This window comes from Centropristis striata, chromosome 3 (assembly GCF_030273125.1).
Source record: "Centropristis striata isolate RG_2023a ecotype Rhode Island chromosome 3, C.striata_1.0, whole genome shotgun sequence".
Taxonomy (NCBI): Eukaryota; Metazoa; Chordata; class Actinopteri; order Perciformes; family Serranidae; genus Centropristis; species Centropristis striata.
In genome coordinates, this window is record NC_081519.1 from 37,923,400 (window position 1) to 37,943,203 (window position 19,804).

The 19,804-nt window shown below is 39.9% G+C and overlaps 1 protein-coding gene across 2 annotated transcripts in view; it reads right to left on the reverse strand.

Moving 5' to 3' along the window:
- Window positions 1-532: 532 nt before the first annotated feature.
- tox2 (TOX high mobility group box family member 2) overlaps window positions 533-19,804 on the reverse strand; it is a 104,074-nt gene continuing 84,802 nt past the window's right edge. Inside the window, exons 5-10 of one of the 2 annotated variants that reach the window (XM_059329240.1) lie at window positions 13,939-14,205; window positions 12,262-12,492; window positions 6,631-6,711; window positions 2,203-2,601; window positions 1,411-1,559; window positions 533-679 (exon numbers count right to left, since the gene is read on the reverse strand). In XM_059329240.1, coding sequence (XP_059185223.1) covers window positions 637-679; window positions 1,411-1,559; window positions 2,203-2,601; window positions 6,631-6,711; window positions 12,262-12,492; window positions 13,939-14,205 — 1,170 coding nt within the window. In that variant the 3' untranslated portion in view covers window positions 533-636. The remainder of the gene's footprint in view (window positions 680-1,410; window positions 1,560-2,202; window positions 2,602-6,630; window positions 6,712-12,261; window positions 12,493-13,938; window positions 14,206-19,804) is intronic. The other variant, XM_059329241.1, reaches the window with a different exon arrangement.

Genomic DNA, 19,804 nt, shown 5'->3' on the forward strand with positions numbered 1-19,804 from the left:
AACGCTTATTGGCAAAAAAAGAGGAACAATTTTGCAAGCCAGAAATAAATAAAACAGCAACAACAACAACAACGAAAAAAAGGGGGGAAAAACACAAAAGGAAATTGAAATGATTAAAGAAAAGAGAGTATTTTTTTCTTCTTCTTCTCATTCTAATTAAAGCTGGATGGGGTCCCTGAGGGGACTTCGATGGTGACACAGAAGAGGAGTGCTCCACAGCCCGGTCTGTATCGGCGGTAAGGGCAGAGACACACAACTCAAGAGAGGAGGATGAGAGCAGGAAGGAGGGGAGGGGAGGGGAGGAGGCCTTATAAGTGCTTGGCAAATGTTTTAAACAGCAAGAGGACTGCTAATACATTAAGTGGTACAGACAGCAGTCATCTAGTCAAAAAACTCTGGTCACAAATTCTTCTACGAACTCAGAGAAATAATAATTACATTGACAAAAAAAGGTGGTGTGATTGGGGAGGCGGAATGTGTGTGTGTGTGTGTGTGTGTGTGTGCATGTTACTGTATGTTAACTGTGTGTAAGTGTGTGCATCAGAAGAGGGTTGAGGGGAAAGGGGTGAGGGGGATGTGGGGGGTAAGAGTAGACTCCTCGGTGTCGTATTTGTCGACAGAGCATGATCTTCAGTTTCAGGTGAGGTAGAGTGGCTTGTCCCTGCCAATCATGCTGCCACTGGAGAGACGAAATAAAAAAACAAAAAAAGAACAGGTTAGGTTACAAACAAAGACAAAGACGGTAAGAGAAAAGAAGAATTCAAAATAAAAAAGAACAGAAAAATATATTCCCCATGATTTAACCCGAAACACCCGTTCTGTTAGCTTCCAACTTAAACCTGTAAATTAAATGCAACATTTCATAACACTTAAGCAAGAACACTTAGAATATCTCTCTGTGCTGCAAGACTGCACAGCCTGCCAAGCCGTTTAGTACAATAACAGTGAAAACTTGTGTTAGGAACATCTGTTTTTTACTGCTGTCTGACAAACACATGACAAGCTCTATTATCTCACCATTACCTCTCCAGCTGTCTCCCCTGCCTCACTGGAACAGAGCTGACAATTTTCAACACTTATATTGTGAAAGCAGCGGGAGAGACATCTGACAAGCCTATATATGCTTATATCTAAAGGAGGTCTGGTCAAAGACTTGGAGAGGTCTGTATCTATCCATCAAATTCCACCTGGAAAAACTTAATTAAACATCTTGGCATTTACATTTTCACACTATATCTATTTTACTTTTCACATCAAAAAAGAAAATGTCCATTTGGTTGAACTAATTTCCCTGTTTCCATTCAAAATGTCCTTCAAGACTACGTGATTTGATGAGTTTCTGTGACAAAGGTTATTGTAGAAAACAGACTGTGGGAAGCAAATAAAACAGCCTTCTCTGTCTCCACTGACCTGCAGTGGTTGCCACACTCCCGATTGCAGTATTCACTGTCCCAGTCATGGCTCTGAGCCACTCCAGGGCCTGGACCAGGGCCAGGGGCTCCTGGAGACTGGGAACCCCCAATGCTTTTCTGATACTCTGACTGGAGGTGGGAAAAACCCTGGGGAAAGAAAGAAAATTAAGCATCTTAAAGGTGACATATTATGCTCATTTTCAGGTGTGTACTTGCATTTTGGGTATTTTCTAGAACATATTTTACATGCTTTAATGTTCAGAAAACACTTTCTTTTTTAATACTGTCTCTCTGAATATATCTGAATTCACCCTTTGTCTAATATGCTCTGTTTTAGCGCCTGTCTCTTTAAGTAAAAAAAAAAGCCAAGTCTGCTCTGATTGGTCAGTGTTACTGAGTCTTCTGCACCTATGCCTTTGGTGTCTCTGCACTGTCACTGCAGCCGGGGAATGACTGCAACAACACTGTAGCAGCACTTTCTACCTATATACAGTATAGTTGTGACATCACAAAGTTACAGATGTCTTGATGGCTCATTAAAAGGCACAGTTTTTGGATGTGCATTAGTATGTGTGTTTAGCATTTAGTCTTTATAGAGCTGGATTGTGATTAAAATAAAAGTACCGTTTAAAGTTTACTATGAATGAATGAATGAATGAATGAATGAATGCTTTATTTCGGTTACAAACCCCCCCCCAAAAAAACAAACAAACAAAAAAAACAGACAACAAAATGAAATCATGTTTTTACAAAAGAATCCATCAGACTATGAATTTATTTTTTGCTATACCTGCTGTCCAGGAGGAGGGGAGTGAAGAGAGGCCTGCAGGCCCATCTGGTGATGGGATTGGACCTGCTGCATGCGGATAGGCTGGTTGAGGAGCGAGCTCTGGTGCAGGGAGAGCTGCTGGTGGGGGTGAAGGGGTGGGCTGATCTGGAAGGAGGAGGGGGGAGAGGCACTAATGCTGGGCAGCATCTGCGATTGGCTGAGTGTCTGCGACAGGGCGTGGCGAGGGGCGTGTCCTGCGTAGCTCTGCAGGTCGGCGAGAGGGAAGGCCCCGGGCCCCAGGTAGGGCGACGATGGCTGTGGGGGAGGTGGCACACTGTACAGGGGCGGGTTGGCTGGCATCATATGTGGAGAAGCCTGGCTTGTTTGGGCACTTTTTGTCTCCACTGGATCATTATATGTCTAGGGGGGATGGAGGAGAAAGACAAATGGTTACCAACATTGAAACAATACCTTTAGCTTTAATTAAATGATGATTCCAGTTTAATACAACATGGATCTTAGCCCGGAGCTGGAACGATTTTCATGAAACTTGGCGTAAGGGTGTGATATCAGCCAAGGAAGAACCCATTACATTTTGGGGCTGATCCAGCTAGTGGGGTGCATACACTCATTATTTCTCTCACCTTCATTAACTCTACAAGATAGGGCATGGCCTTGGCGGAGGTCTGCACTCTCTCTATTGTGAAATGAAGGATTTTTGTGTACTAACCTCCAAATAAAGAGGTTTTGACAACCTAGCTTAACGGTTGACTTGTTTATAACCGTTTCTTGTCCTGTGTGACTTAATTGATGTTGCCAAGCTACTTCTTTGATGAGAACAATGTTATCTTAATCTCAAGAAATGAAAATACTGTAAGATCCCAGCTGTTCCAGAAGCAATTATCCTTTATGGATAAATTAAGTATTCAGTGAAATATTAAACATGTGCACCTTGCTGAAGGGTTTATGAAATGACTGAGATTTAAATATTTAACATATTGAAATTTGAGTTCTTATTGAAATGCGGATCTTTAAGATTTGTGTTATTTCTTTTTTGGTGTAAATTAGCTGTAGTAGTTTTGCACTGCAACTCCCAGAAGCAAGAAAGTATCGCCAGTGTTTTACACCTCAAAACTGCTTCTTGTACATACTAATATGTGGATATTATAGGGGATATTTCAGTGTGCAAATATGTTTTGAGACAGATATGAGCATGCATACAGTGGCTGATGGAGCTGATAGTCACTTCATGATAAAGCTGTTCCATATTTTTTTTGCACCTCTTCAATCCCACAGAGACAGCTCTCTCAGGGGAAGATTTCAAAACAATATGTCAATGAAGCAAAAGAAAAGGAGCAGCTGGCATCGGCAAATTCAAAGACAATCATTTAAATGAAATGAACTGAAACGTGACAGCGCTCCTCATCCAAGAAACTTTAATTTCATGTGAAAATCTTCTAAATGGAAGTATTGTAACATGCACTAACTCTACGCTATTAGTATTTATAGTGTGTTTAGCCATCGTGGCTAATGCTACCCACGGCCTTTATTTATTTGTTCCACACAAACCACTGTTGATGCTCAAACACCCGACACACGCACACATTTATTCTGCAGGTCTTTCTGTCTGCCGTTTTTTACGAGGCGGTGTATGTATGAAATACATCTAGTGTTTCTCATTAACTGTCAGACGGGCTCGAGTGATGTGTGGTGGTCTGCTATTTAGTAATGGCTCACATCCATCCCTCTGAACCCATGAAAATAATCAATGGAACGGGATGGAGGGATGGATAAAAGAGAGGGTCAGACACATTTGCAGGGTCAAGTGGAAAATGAAATACTGAAGAAATGGTGTGAAAGGAGAAGGAAAGAGTGAGAGGATGGGTGTGATTTGTTTCACCTTATTTTAAGGGGACGTTTTAGAAGGGTGTACTGCAGCACAATAATGTCATATCCATCAGAAGAAATATATGAGCATTAAGAATGTAAAGACACTATGCAGACAATTTATTCACAATACGTAAGTATTTTACGATTTAAAACGGTAAGATAACAAATTAACTGCAATACTCCGTTTAACCAGTAGAGGGCGATATCTACATTTACCTTCCCTTGATCGGCTATTAAAATTGAGGATTCACCATCTTGTTTCAAATCGGACATGTGGCAATCATGCAATCAAAATGTGAAAATAAAATAAAATAATTTTTTACGTAACTTCCGTTTTTTACGTAAGTTATGTGACTCACATCACCCTCTTAGCTACTTCACTTCCAGCATTTCTAAACTGTCTTTTACATGGATCAGAATGTTTTTGCCTTAAGCCTATGTCGGTGGATTTGTAGCCTAAATTCACTGAAACTGTGAAACATATGTGTATGTATAATGACGTGTGTGCTAGTTTTAGAACGCTCTGCTCTGTACTGTGAGCTGCCAAATGCTCATATGGGTCATTTTGACAAACGCTTATATGTGTCGTTATGGGTGGTATTGACAAACGGTCTATTCTGTTATTTAATTTGGAGATCTTGTTGGATTTAACTACTAGCATTGCTGAGAATGCACCACAACTTTGCCTCGAGGAAAACATGGTCATATAATGAAATAAATAAAAACAGTGTGCACTGCACATGTCGAAAGATCTCATCTTCAATCTAAAATGTAGAAATGCTGACGTTCCTCAAAAAGAAAAAAAATTTCAAGCTAGGAACACTGGCCACTTCTGTTTATATGAAGATATATTCTTTTTAATTTGTTTTAAGATTAAATGTAGTCTTTGTTAATAGAAGACAAAAGACAATTTTAGTTCAGCTTTTACAAAAAAGGTAATATCCATTTTTTAAAATAGATAATACCCTACCCCAGAAGTAAAAAACTACTTTTTTAAGGAAAGAAGAGATAAGAAATGTCTGCCTGAGAACAATCAAACATAATCTTTTTTACTCTTTTGCCTTTAGTCTCATTCTGGGGGAAAAAAATCATGTAAAAATCATATTGTGAAGCCAGTGTGGTGGATTGTATCGAATAGTTAGCTGAGTGTATCATTACATCCCTGATGGACATTTCATGTGTTTAACAAGAATTTATGAGGATTGAAACATTCATGAAAATTGTAAAATCTACCCCATAGTGTGACTTTTATATAAATGTACTTTACTTTCACTTTTTCTACATTCTGCATTTGGGAGCTTTTTGGATTCGAATGAACACAAGAGAAGTGCCATGACATACAGTGGGAAGCAATCAAACTTTTGTTTTTTCTTCTTCTCCCAAACAAATGGAAATGCATAACCAAACAAAAAGGCAACAGGTGCACGCCGAAGATGTGAATCCTTCAAATGATACTCCAATTACCTCCAATTCCACCCACCCCAATTCACTTTGAAAAGACTCCTTCATTGGTAATTAAAAAAAAGAGAGTCGCGTTGAATCATGAGATTCAGTCCTGCATTCTGATTGGCTGGTCCTGAATGAGTGAGGAGGGGTGGGGGGGGGGAGGGGGGAGGGCTGCAGGTTTATTTTTGTTAGCCAGTTTTTTGACTGGCAATCTACCAACATATAGTATCAATCAAGCCTCTGTATAGGAGCTCTGACATGAATGTCTAATTGCACCAAAGACAAGAGATGAGAATAGTCTTTTTAGTTGAAAGTATGCCACAGTGAAGAGGCTGATGAATTAACTATTCATGCCTTAATCAAGGTGCTTGTTTTCGGCCCATGAGCACGAGAGGAAGTGTGGCACTGGTGCGGAGGGGGGGAGGGAGGGGGAAGAGGGAGGGGGAAGAGGAGGAGCTTGGTATATGCTAATGCAATTTAGAGTTGTGTTTCAAAAAACAATGCAGAAATGAAATGCGGTGCACCAACAGATTGAAACGCCCCTGTTCTGTGATAACTATTGTATAAAGCTGTACAGATGTACAAAGAATTTGGGGAACATATCACACCAGTTTTTTAGTAAAAATCTGAACTTTTGCAACGTGTCTTTATACAAACACGTGCAGAAAGGTTACCTGCAGCAAAGTGAGAGTAGTAAGTGTGAGCAAACCTCCGCCAGCACATTAGTGACCCATCAGGGAGGAAAGAAACACCAGGAGGATGGAAAATGATAGGTAATGCCCACTTCTATTCTTACATGTGCACACTGATGAGCGCTCACACACAGACGTGTACTGTTACTTTTCATTTCTCCCCAGGTTGCAAATTGGGTGTGTTTGAGGCCTAATTTTCACTGTTCTGCTCTGAGCACACACACACCCTCCCTCACTCTCACACACACACTCACTCACTCACACACACACACACACACACACACACACATATGCACAAACAGACCAACCTCCCTGTGCACCCTTTCCTTGGAATAAGAGTGAGAGGAATTCTCTGTCTAATTTATCATCCCTTATATCGCCGCTGACCCATGTATATCAAAGATGTGACCCCCGTGGTTACCTTGGAAACCAGACTGGCTCTGTAGGCGGCCAGGGCTTTCAGGTACTCCTTCTTAGCAGCCTCTGTTTTCCTCTTGTAGCTCTGCAGGAGCAAACACAACAACAACAACGATTGATTACAAGGTGATGCCAAAGGCTAAAATGACCCTGTGGTCCACACCGACTGATGTGGATGAGATTTTGGGAGTCATGGTGTGATTGTGTGACCCAGCGGTGTGCTCCGTGATGAAAAACATATCAAATACATTCATTGCACAGTGATCAAGTCAAGGACATTTGGTCATCTGCATGATGCTGCTGCTGCTGCTTTTGAATCGTTTTATTTCTTCAAAATGTCCAGAAAGAAATGCAGAGAAAGCTCAATAACGTGAAAAATGGAGTTTGAAATATTAGAGCAAAATGAGGAGTGAGAAGCTGTTTGTCATTTTGTGTGTTGCTTTTCAGCTTCTTCCGCTATTAGGGCTGTTGCTCATGTCTTAATCAGAGCTGTATCCCAGCAAATCATTCAGACGAGGAGGGGGAAAAAATAAAAGAATTCAAAACAGCATTAGCAAAGAGGCAATCTCAAGCCTTCTGAATGAACCTCAAATGATGCGTTAAGACAGGGAATTCAAGTTAATGTCATCACATGTCACTCACAGGCTCTTTATAGCTGCCATTGCCTTTTTGATGCGGGGAAAACAAGTCGCAAAAAGTCCACCCTTAAATCGAAGAGGAAGACTCAGATCTCAGCTCTTCTCTGGTGCATTTTAATATGAAGTGTGTTTGTGTGTGTGTGTGAATGCAGCGGGTAATTACTGATCCTCAGTGAGAGACTGTCTGTGGCTCCATGGACGGGGTCATTTCTTTCAAAGAGGTGGGGTAGAATAACCATTAAGCATTCATGTGTTGCCAAATGCACAAAGGCTGGCAGCTGCTAACACATACAGTCAATAAACAAACAGACATACACACAGAACAGCAAACAAACCGGGATGAAGACGGATACAATCTCTTGCTCAAACAGCTGATGTTTGTCCTCTCACTCATCCCTATTTACAATATTATTATTATCATTTCCCCTCCATGATATGTACATTCAGGGGCTTTGGAACGAGGCTGCGTTGAATCAGGAGCTCCTCAAAATACAGGAATACACTCAATTTATATTAAAAACAGTAATCCCCATTAAGAGATGAATTACAGTTTTTAAAAAAAGGAAAAAAAGAAGTGACAACCTTACGCCTCACCCCTTAAATATTGATAGAGGCATGGCTACCCCTTTAATGAACCCCAAACTTCTCCCAGCAGCTTTAATTTCAAATCAATTTAACACAGCTAATGATTCACGCAACGACGGATACTTTTAAATAAATTACCATGCCTAAGGATGTCTAATTATTCCAAAGTGAGTGGATTCATTAGCAATTGAAGCCGTCAGAGGCTGCAGGTCAGTATGAATTAAAAATAACAAAGCTGCAAGGGGAGAGCATATGCCTCCATCGTAATCCTGACACAGAGGTGTCCCGCCTGAATTAGCCTCTAATTGTACCTTAATGAAATGTTCTTGTTTGATAACCAGTTAATTACAGGAGACAATAACTCCGTACCCTGCTGACACTGAAGGGAGTGATTACCCCAACGACCGAAAAAACCGAGCGACCGGTGAGGAGAGGGAGGAGGAGGAGGAGGAGGAGGAGGAGGAGGAGGAGGAAACAAACGGGAAGAAGGGAAGGTGGAGAGATGAGAGGGATGAAAAGGAAGGTAAGAGAGGAGAGCACAGCAAGCTTAATATTAAAAAAGAATAATTAAAAAGAGAAAAAGAGGCAGAAACAGACAAAAAAAAAAATAGGTAAATCTTTGGAAAGATGCTAAAATGTAGCCTGTACAAGGAGTTTAATATCAAAGCACACAGTTTAAACAAAGTGACAGTGTTCTTTTTCTTCCATCTCTGACCTTTCACCACTACACAACTCCAACACAGCAGAGTCAATTAATAAAGCTAAGGTCTGTCCTCTCTCCTACCCAACTCCATTATCACTGATCCTCCCCACTGCTATGACAAAAAAAAAAAAAAAACAGAAAAAAACCCAACCCCAACAGAAAATTGATCTTAATCTTAAATAACAAAAACAAGAAAAATGTTCTTTTGTGTTTCTAGGGCAGCTTTAACATGTAGTCACCTTGAGGAATAACGCAGCCCAAATAACGCATTGATCTTGCACTATAAAACAAAGGCCTTCGGGAATTAAAAAACGCTGTATAGCATGCAGGCGTTGGAAAAACATCTTAATAAAAAAGAGAATATGAACATAAACATAAATAAAAAGAACTACTTTGTTCTACCAAACTCAAGGGCAACACTAGAGAATACACAACAACACAAGCGAAGTGGGGGGAAACGCACACTGAAGCTCAAAAAAGAAAAAAAAAATCACAAAAAGGACACAAATCACAACAACGACACTTCTGATCGTTTCTTCAATAAAATACAGCTATAAAACATGCTGCCTTCAATGCATTTATGTGAATTCTGCTGCACGGTGCGTTTGAGAAGTACTATAAGTAATTGGAAACAGGGGCCACGTTCTAGTTAAAACAAAGCTGTGTGTAGGGGAAGGGCTGTGTTTACATTCTGGTGCTCCTGCATGGCTCCAGAGGGTCTGACTGCGACATTATAGAACACACCTCATCGGTCCTATAGAGATGACGTGACAGCCAGAAAAGAAAAAAAAAAAGGCATAACTGCATATATATCAACAAGCCGAGAGCAGGGAGAGATAGAAACTGAAGCTGTATATTGAAAACGTTAGAGGTATGAGACCCTGACAGGAAACGTTTTCATGCTAAATGCATTTTACTTGAACATTACTGCTATAATATGTTGTTCAAATCAGAGACAGAAATTGTAATATCCTTTGACTTTAATGAGTATTAACATGCAGTAGCTGAATTGGTTCCACCCTGTAAATACATGGTTATCAAGTTTATCCATTTGTTGTGCAGGAACAAGTGACAGTGCTAGTCACAGAGAATAATTAGAGCAATCACAGTGTTATTGCCCAGACAGGGTCCTACATTTCATTCCATAATGACATCATTACCTCAAGTTAATTATGTGTCCTGTGAGGTGACACGTTTGATTAAACACACGAGTGCACAAACAAATAAAAAAATTAGCTGCGGAATGGCACAATAAATGGGCGGATTTTGTAATGCTGGAATTGCCCTTTTTGTTAGTTAGTCGTCTGTGTTTTCCAGGTAATGCAGTGAAGGACAAATGCATTCGGAAAAACAGAGACAGGAAGAAAGAGAGAGAAAGAGAGAGAGAAATAGAGTGAGGGAGAGAGAGGGAGAGTGTTGCATCTACAGTGCAAAATCTAAGGTGAAAAAGAAGCCGGGACACAAAGGGTTAAGAAGCACAAACAATAACATTTCAGGAGCAGATGTCCTTGAGGCAAAACCAAGGACAAGGCAATTGCTAATCTTGTATTCCCAGCATGATCAAATCACCAGGCAACAGATATAAATAAAAGGACAGGAAATGAGGAATTCACATTCAAGGGTGTCAGCGCCGAAATGAAGATTCATGGTGAAGAGCCCCGGTGAAGGCGGCAAAAATTAACTGCAAATAAAAGGGACAGACGGCCTCCAAAGTCCAGCGTATAAAGTAGGTTTGGTGGGAGAAAAACACACACATACTAGATAGGGTCTAGTCGACGGTGGCTGGGGCTGAGGAGAATGGGCTGCACTTTGTCATGGAGACAGGTGCTTTTATTTGACACCCAATAGGCTGCACCCTGACTGGATATTCTAAAAATATGAGTCTGCGCATGATCATCAGACTGTCTCGTTTTCCATTCATTTCACACCATCATTTGTTACCACAAACACATAGAAACTCCTTTTGACTTTGTCTGTTGGTCTGGAATGCTGAAATGAAATAGAAAACGTGCTGGATGGAAATGTCTTAAACTGCACTAAATGTTAATGCAGGTCCATATGCACAGGTCAGGCTGTAATAAAATAAAATTGACTCCTGAAAATATTCAGGGAAATTCATCTACACTGCTGATGGTAATAAACTTTCTTTCCATATGTGATTTTCACTGCACTGAAATAGGATAATAGTGTATTTCTACCAGTTGATTTTGCACGGTTGGTGCATGCAAAGCATTGGACGTATTTAATGTGATTCACTGTCATGCAAGTTGTCATTATGGAGAGAACAATTATCTCCTATTAGAACAATTTTCTGGAGCTGCACCATCATTCCACTCCTTAAATACATATTATTATACAGTTTTAGCACACAACTTACAAATAATAGTCAGTAATGTGCTTTTGAAATTAATCTACCCATGATTTCTGGATAGATGTACACAATATGTTCCCTAGATGCTTCAACACTTATAAAAACTAATTGACCAAAATTTAAGTTAAAACCTTCTACTTGGCTACTTGCCATGTGGCTATAATAACTAGTCAGAAGGACAAAATATTGTGAGAAGCAATACCAAACCTGCAAGCTATCTTGTTAAATCTTTTTAGCTGCATGACACAGATACATAGATACAATCAGAGTCTCAGTTTGCCCACAGTGTTACAAAAGAGAGCCTCACCAAGCTGTGAACAATCTGCTGAGTTTATAGTATGTGCGGCAAACCTGACCTGTAAATTTGCATGACCACGACCTAAAAAAATGAACTGAGTCAGACTAATTTTATTTATCCTGCAGCTGATCTACTGCCTTTATTTTCTATTTTACTCTAAGAATAAGACTTGAAGCTAGCATTAGAGGCCAAAAAAGGCTAACTGGGGTAATGAATCAAGTGAGAAGTAGTATCATTTTCAGATAGATTTCTTAACAGTCTGACTTAATTTTGTAACAAGGGGAGTCTCCCCCTGCTGGTTATTACATAGAATGCAGGTTAAAGGCAGTTAGGCATTCATTTCACTTTTCAGACCCAAATATTGCTGCTTGGTAAAAAAAAAAAAACAGACTACCTTGGTACAGCTAGCAGCTATAATGAATATGTTAATATTATTAATAGACCACATGACCAGCTGAAAGTGAAAGGGGTTGCTTGCATTGATGCAGCCACGGAAAATTAGCACTAACTTTGCAGTTCTCCAGCTCTATAAAGCCCTAAAATGATTCTTATGGTTAAATGTTTTGGCGTTCCAGCCCACATTTCTGGTGGTTTGTTCAATTTCTTTTGTTTGCAGTTGCAGCAGGCAGCTATTTTCAGCAAAAAAAACATCTCTAACCCCTCTCTTTTCTACTTTCACAGCATCTAATATTAGACTGATAAAGTTAGCAGCTAGCTGGTGAACATAAGAGCCAGCTGTTTCCGTCAGGAGTTGGTTGAGACCAAAAATGGAGCTAAAATTAGAGAGAATATTGGACTTAGTTTCACCATGGGCCAGAATCATGACTCCAAATGAATGTTAATGTTGTGCTCTATCTGCTAGAAGTGTAAATAGGCATTGCGAAAATCCCCCATATAAACAAAATAGGTGATGGCTATGTCAGTGTTATGTTTCCAGTCCTTGCAAATGACCAGACCCTTCTGTCATAATTTACATTGTCATGCTTTAAATATAAATATCAACTTACAATAAAATCAACATGTACACAATATCAATCTACCTGTTTCTGCTCCTCTCCCAGTCCGTCCCACATGGAGGCCACTATCTTGGATACGTCTCCAAAGGTGGCGTTTGGGTTCTGTCCTTTAATGGCTGCCTGGGTGTCTCTGAAGAACAAGGCGTAGGCTGACACAGGCTTTGTAGGCTCATTGGGATCCTTCTTCTTCTTCTTTTTTTGGGGTTTGGGCTTGGGCTTCATCATCTCTGAAGACGGCCGTTTCTCGCCCGTGATCTGAAAGACCATCAAAAACACACAAAAAACAAAGCGACTTATTGACACCGCAGAAACAAGGCCTGCTACTTCAACTGGAGTGAATAATTGCATCTCTGATGAACGCTTATCACATTGGGTCCAGGTGAAGCATGTAAACTTCATTAAATCCATAGTTCAGACTCGCTTGAATATTGCTGCAATGTTTCACTGGCAGTAACGCTTTGACGCCTTCTTTCCTGCCTTACTTTGTCAAAAATAACATCTGTTAGTTGAATTTATCAAACCTTTTCAAATCTTTATTTTTCAGTTGTTCAGCAAGTCATAAATTCTGACTCTTCATGCTAGGGGTGAAAGGAAATTTAAATCGCCTGCTGTATCTACTCTGGCTTTGATGTGGTCTCAGAGTGAATTGGAGAGAGCAAATGGAATTACTTACTGATAGAAGAGATGGTAATCATTTTTATTCACACACAGTGAGAAGCACAGCAGAGATGTATATGCAGGGAAATATATTTTCTTTAACTAAAAGATCCCCTTCTTGTTATACTGTATCACTGCAAGCAAGCATTTAAATACACCGATGAATCTGAAACACTGTGGATGTGGCAGATTCAATTATACACTCACTCACATTCCCCTGATAGAAACGAAGCAAATCCGCAGAGACATTGGTTGGTGGGCAATTTATGAAAGCAGTTTTACAGATTTACATAAACCAAACGAATGTAAACAAGTGTCCTTCTCCTCTCATTTAAATGAATGAGTGATTTAAATGAAGGAGTGGTAGCTTTCAAACCAGACTGTGTATAACTTCAATGACAAAACAAGATACGATTGCCAACACCTTGTATCAGTGTTGTGATCATCAACCCATTAAAATATCACATCTGTAAATAAAGTGTGTTTCTTCACTTTAGAAAGAAAATGTACAATATATCTAAAACTACTTAATGGGAAAACAAACATACAAACATGCCATGGTGGTAATGGATAGTCAGCTATTTGCAGATGTGTCATTGCAACAGAAATTTGTCTTTGAGGATGAAATTATCTTGCACAAAAGGACCAAAATGAGATTGTGTTTTTGGAAATGTGCTGCTCAGAATCAAGAAAAAAAAGGAACATTTTAATAACTGAAACCAAATCAAGTTGGTTTCTACACTTAAACTAAATTTATGAAGTGAATAATTTGAGTCAATTTTCTTTTCAAATGTGACACCACACTCCACAACACCATTACATACAAAATAAAACAAAATAAAAAAAGCTTCAGTTCAATCAACAGCAAAATTCTGCAACTATGTGAGTTTTTCCAGCCAACCCCAATAAAAAGCACAAGCATAGCAGCCCTCAAATTCCTGTTTAGACTCCAGTAAGCATGCAAACCATCTCTGAGAAGCACTGCCAAGCCCCTCGCCTCCTGCTACACTACTACAAGCCACACAAGCGTTGCTACATCAGTACCTTTGAATGAGGATCAGTCTCCTCTTCCTGATTGGAGCTGGAGGGGGAGGGTGTGGCCGATTTACTTCCAGGAGGTGAGGGGGAACCATGAGGCAGTGCACTCCTGCTGACATGAGGGTTTAGCTGGGTCAGTGCGCTCATGGGGTTGGGCAGAATCGGAGGTGAGCTGTTTATCAGGGGGTGGTTACGGGCGGGGTCATAATGAGCGCCATCTTGGTGCTGGTGATGGTGTTGCTGTTGGTGGTGGTGCAAAGCCATCTCCTGCATCTGGAGTGAGAGAAGAACACCAGCTTTACTATCTTCTCCACTCAAGGTAATAAAAGTTTGCCAATTAGCCAAATATGCAAAACTTAAAAGTGGAGATGACATCTTCAAATTTGAGAAAATATGCATGTATGTTGGACAGATATGTTGTAATGAGGGAAGCGTGTCTGTTTAAAGAAACTACAGACAAAAAGCACCCTCTTACAGATCTCATTGTTGAACTGACGCTGGTGTTTAGAACACTCTCACTTCTCAAGACAGTAACAGGCACTATTTTCAAACTTGCAGTTTCATGGCCAAGTAAATCTATGTGACTTTTTTTAGTGCCTGACTTTAGCACTGACCTTCATACAGGGGCACATTTTGAACATAGGTAATAAGGTGATTAATTATCTCGCTCTAAAAAACTGCTAACATATATAGTCTGTCATCCCCAACCAGCCAAGACAACTCACTCAGACAGTAAACGAGACATACAGTATACTTTGCTGCCTAAAGGCTAATACCATTCACCAACCAGACAAGAAAAACATGAATACAGGCACTGTGACAACATTCCCATAGTTTTCTGAAGGCTCATTTTGACGCCTGCTAGCCTTTGGGTTTATGGCGTGTGTCCATATTTGCATATTAGTGGAGCCAGAAAATCTAGATTTTCAATGCATTGGAGCTGATGAAAACAGCAGTCATAACGACTCGCTGTGATAGGCTTAGACAGCTGTCAATCAAGCAAATGTGATGTGATCTGATTTTTTTAATTCAAAATTATTTTGAAATCGTTGTCAAAATGCAAACTAGAAAAGGTAAAATGAGCTACTGAGAGCTTTTAAACAGAACAGCTCTATTACAAAAGATGACACATTACAAGCTGCACCAATGGTATGAAATAGTAAATGCTTTCTGTCTGCAAAGTAGGCGCGGCTGCTTCTCTGCACCCATCCAAACACCTCATTTGGAAGTGTTGTGAATGCCAAATCAAAAGTCTAACATATAGCTAACAGCCGTATTTGGAATTACAAAAAATGTGTTAGTTAGTTAATAGTTACTTAGTCAGTATTATATAAATGACATGACAGCTTGAAGTGATTTTGCATATTTTAAAGTAATTATTTTTGACTTTCTGGCCCACAATTTCACTGTTTTGGTTTTGAGAATTACACAAAAGAGTCACACAATCCCCAGAAGGCAGATGTTTTCAATAAAAATGCTCTAAAAGCTCACTGTACACTTCCTGTTTAGCACAAAATGCCAGACAGGAGCAGATCCAGATATTTTTCTTAGCAGTTGGTGGAGACCAAAAACGGAGCTAAAGTGGAAGTAAATATGGAAATTATATTAATCAGATGCTTTTCCACATTTTTGGGCCATTAGTGGAACTATACCGTAAGGCAAATGTTGCGTTGCTTCAGCTCTCTATTACAGTTAAAGGTACAATCCATAATTTATACCAACTTCTATTTACTTCTAAAGGAAATCACTAAGAAGTGCAACAAGGGCAGGTCCTAAAGGGTCATTAAGACAGTGACCTGGTTAGTGTTTGGGGAAAGACCCTTTGTTTCTGAAAAATAAGTTTCATAAAGCGAGAAATCTCAGCACCCTGTGAAGCAACCATTGCCTCAATGGCATCGATCAACAACTGTATTAACCCCCCACGGATATATTATGCTCACTGTGTGTTATGATAGACAGAAATATCACTTACTGGCATGTTAAATAACACCTTTTACAACACTTGAGGCCCACAAATAGAAACAAAAACGGTGCTCTCAGCAGGAGAACGACCCCTACACGGAGAACACCCTTCAGAGAATCAGACTCTCTGAAAGTTCTGCTCTCAGCCGACTTAAAAGATCTTTAATAATAACTACATGAAAGGCTTTTCTTCAAGATTCATCAGGACAGAACATGAGCACGGACCAAAGGATGCTTTTAATGTAGGCATAAATGGGAATGTTTGGCAATTTACAGATCAGAAAGTGATGAACTAGCATTTGTTAGCTCTTTTAAACATTTATGAGTTAAATAATACATTACACATTAGCGAATTGCTAAAAAGATCAAATTGAAAAGGCCCTAGCATATGAGGTCTTGATAAACACGAGCAGAGGTTCAAAGATGAAGGCTCGGCTCTCTAATCATAATTGGTCCCAGTAGATTGCTGGAATAAAAATGCACAACAAAGTAATGTTGTACGAGGCTCTGGCCTGCTTTTGAAAACTCATAATATTCACACGACATTAGATTCTGTGTTTGCCTCAGCAGCTGCACACAAAAGGCAGTCATGAACAAAGGCATTCCTTTTGCATTTCAAATAACCAAGCTCTAACCTCCCCCATCCACGGCAATCTCCAACTTCCAATCATAATTCAAAACACCATCACTACACTTCTTAAAACATGAGGAAATAGCTTCAGCAAAATAAGTAGTAAGACAGGGGAGGAAAAAAAGAGGAAGAAAGGGGAAAGAGAAGGAAATAGAAATCCATTAATTTTCCATTTTCCATGGACTTGCTCTTTAGGGTCCTCACAAACCAAGAAGCATTGAAAAACCAATTAATCAAACATGAATGGCCTATCATAGCTATAGCAGACGCATTTCCATAGCAACAGCCTCCAGGCAAAATTGTCACCCTTTAATCTGAGCCACACTATGTTTAATATAAACAAGAAGGAGACATGCAGAGCAGAGGAGTTCACAGGGGGAAGGCACTGTGGCATCGTGGGTAACGGGTTTCAGCTTTGTAAGAGTAGAAACAGAAAAAGGTCACTCGGAGATGTACATAAATAATTTTTAAGAGCCTATTTTCACCTTTTTCTTGTAGAGGACGGTGGAAATAGTAGTTGGGGGTGTTTCTTACTATAGAAATGAGCCAAAATACATTCATTTTCATATAATAAATTATTGTATTTCTTGATTTCTTCTGCCATTCTTTATCTTTACTCTCATTTTTCATAGTGTTGACTCAATTTTCATTAGAGCTGAGTGCCCTGTCCTTACTAATCAAGCAGTAAGTCACCACAAAATATGGAAACAAATTTCCTGTAAAAGTCTAATGAAACGTATCATCAACTCGCTACAGTTAAATCAAAGCAATGCACAAAGACACAGATTCTGAAGAAAAAAACATGTGCATTAGCTTATTACAGTTACTAAAAGCAGCTATATACAGATAACACCTACAGGACTCGTGCTCATAAGTAAAAAGCACTCCCACTGTTAAAGTCCACTCCTAATAGTCATTGCTGTGTAATTTTTTTTAATGTCTCCAGGTGCTTTTAGTTAGTGCTTTCACCTGTGTGAGACAGAAAGAGCAAGAAGTTATCACATAGCGCCATCAAGCTTGAGCTAAATAAGGCGAGCGGCAGACGGCTGTACAAATATTATGAAAGAATCTGACAAAGGTTGCCGGTTGCCATAGGTACTGTATGCTAATTCCTAATGGTGTCATCCAAATGGCTGGCCAAAAGAGGGGGAGAGCACTGTGAGTAACAGGACTTGATTGGTCACTGCTCTCTGCCTTTAGTGTTTAATACATACTGACTTTTCATTGACTCTTGACACAGACAGCCTATAATACTGGTTTTAATTCATGACTCAGTCGGTGACGCAGCAGGAAAAGTATGCCATGATGTTATTTTTTGAGTGGGTTAAACCTCATAGATGGTTATAGGATGAGAAAGCTAGCGGTTTTAATCTAAGTTGAAGTATCTTAGTCAGTTTGCTCATCTTTCTCCATGTGTTTTGTGGTGCAACTATAAACCAATAACTGCCAACTTGAGCAATGCAGTGCCCTAAATTTACATTTAGCTATATTTAGATTATTTATAAAGTTGGATTCTTAGTTCTCTTGGGTATTGTCATAGCTGTGCTTAACCTCCAGCAATTTAGTTGTTTGTTGTAAAGCCCCAGGAGATCAGAGTCTCTCATAAATGGAGAGGAGGAGGAAAAGTAAGAGGAGAGGAAAGAGGACGCTGGAACAGAGAGAGAGAGAGAAGCAGAAAGACATAACAGAGGGGAAAAAGTAGGGAAAGACACACAGAAAAAAAACATGACCTAAGTACTAAAATCCATCTCCAGAGTTAGCAAAGGGACAGTTAGATATTGCTTTGTGGTGATGAGCAGCCAGGCAGACCTAAACTGTGATGTAAAGCCAGGAAACTCAGTGTGAACGTGTTCCTCTGCCATCGTTACGCCTGTCGTGTTTGTATTCACATCTTGTACATCATAGTCAAATGGGAGTCAAATAACAAAGGCTTTCCAATTATGTGTAGCACATTGTGTGTGAGATGGAATATCACAAAGCCATTGTTCCCCTGCTCCTGCTGACCTTACCTTTGAAATGGTTTCACGGCCGCTCCAATTGCCTGCACCATTTGATTTAGCTAAGGGGATTTGACCACCAGCACAGAGATGAGAAAAGGGGAGAAGAGAGCCCTATACAGCTACAAGGAGAAAGAGGAGAGGGATCCACACCGGAGGAGAGTAACAGCAGCTAACCTTGCTCCGTCCTTATGATGATTATACCAGAGTGGCATCTGTTTCATCATTTAAATAAGCAGGTTGATTGCTATGCAAAGGTTTTATTGCCCTGGCATCATAATAAACCGGTCTATTGATGCTTAAAAAAAAAAATCAATAAATGTTTCAACTTGTATCATCATCTTAGAATAAATTAATTAATTTTCAGCATGTGTCAGTTTTTAATTAAGTGCAGAGTCAATTCACTTTTAGCACAACTAGAATGTAAATGAAAGGTGTTTGCTTACGATAAAGATTCTCCCCAAGAACGGTGCATGATAACGTGTAGTGTTTGGAGTTTTAAAGAAAGATTATGTGGCTTTAAATATATAATATCTCCATCTCTATTATTATAAAGCAGGTCTAGGTGCTATATGAATACTGTGACAGTATTAAAATGCTCAATGCACACAAACCGTATTCAGACACTGTGCCTTTAAATGAGCCTTCTTACTTGTGTTGTGATGTCACATTCATACTATAGAACTGAAGCTAAAGTCCTGTCACAGTCATTCCCTGGCTGCAATGATGGTGCAGAGATGCTGATTGTGCACATTTGGAAGAAAAAAAAACGACCAATCAGAGCAAACTGAGCTTTTTCTCGAGGGGGTCTTAAAGAGACAGGCGCTAAAACGGAGCGTTTCAGGCAGACGATGAAAACAGGTATATTTAGACGGACAGTATGAAGAAAATATAGTGTGTTTTGAAACATTAAAGTATGTAAACATGTTCTAGAGTATCAGCCTATAAATGATCATATGTCCCCTTTAATCTCATTGAGATCGCCCCTCTGTGCCGACCCGCCCTGTTTGAATACACGGTGATCAATGCTTCTGAGTCCTGAGACTTTCCCCTCCTCACTCCCTGCTTGACTGGAGCCATCTTGTTTAGAGTGATGGCTCACTCACACAGGTTCACGGCTGCTATTGTAAAATCACCCAGCGTTTAATTGAAACAAATGACTATAATAATAGAACATTATCCCTGCAGGCACCCAGCCATGACAGCTTTAATTAGAGGCGCGTTCAAGACTGATCCTTCAAAAGCACAGCCGCCGCGCAACACGGCGGTAAACACGCCTTTA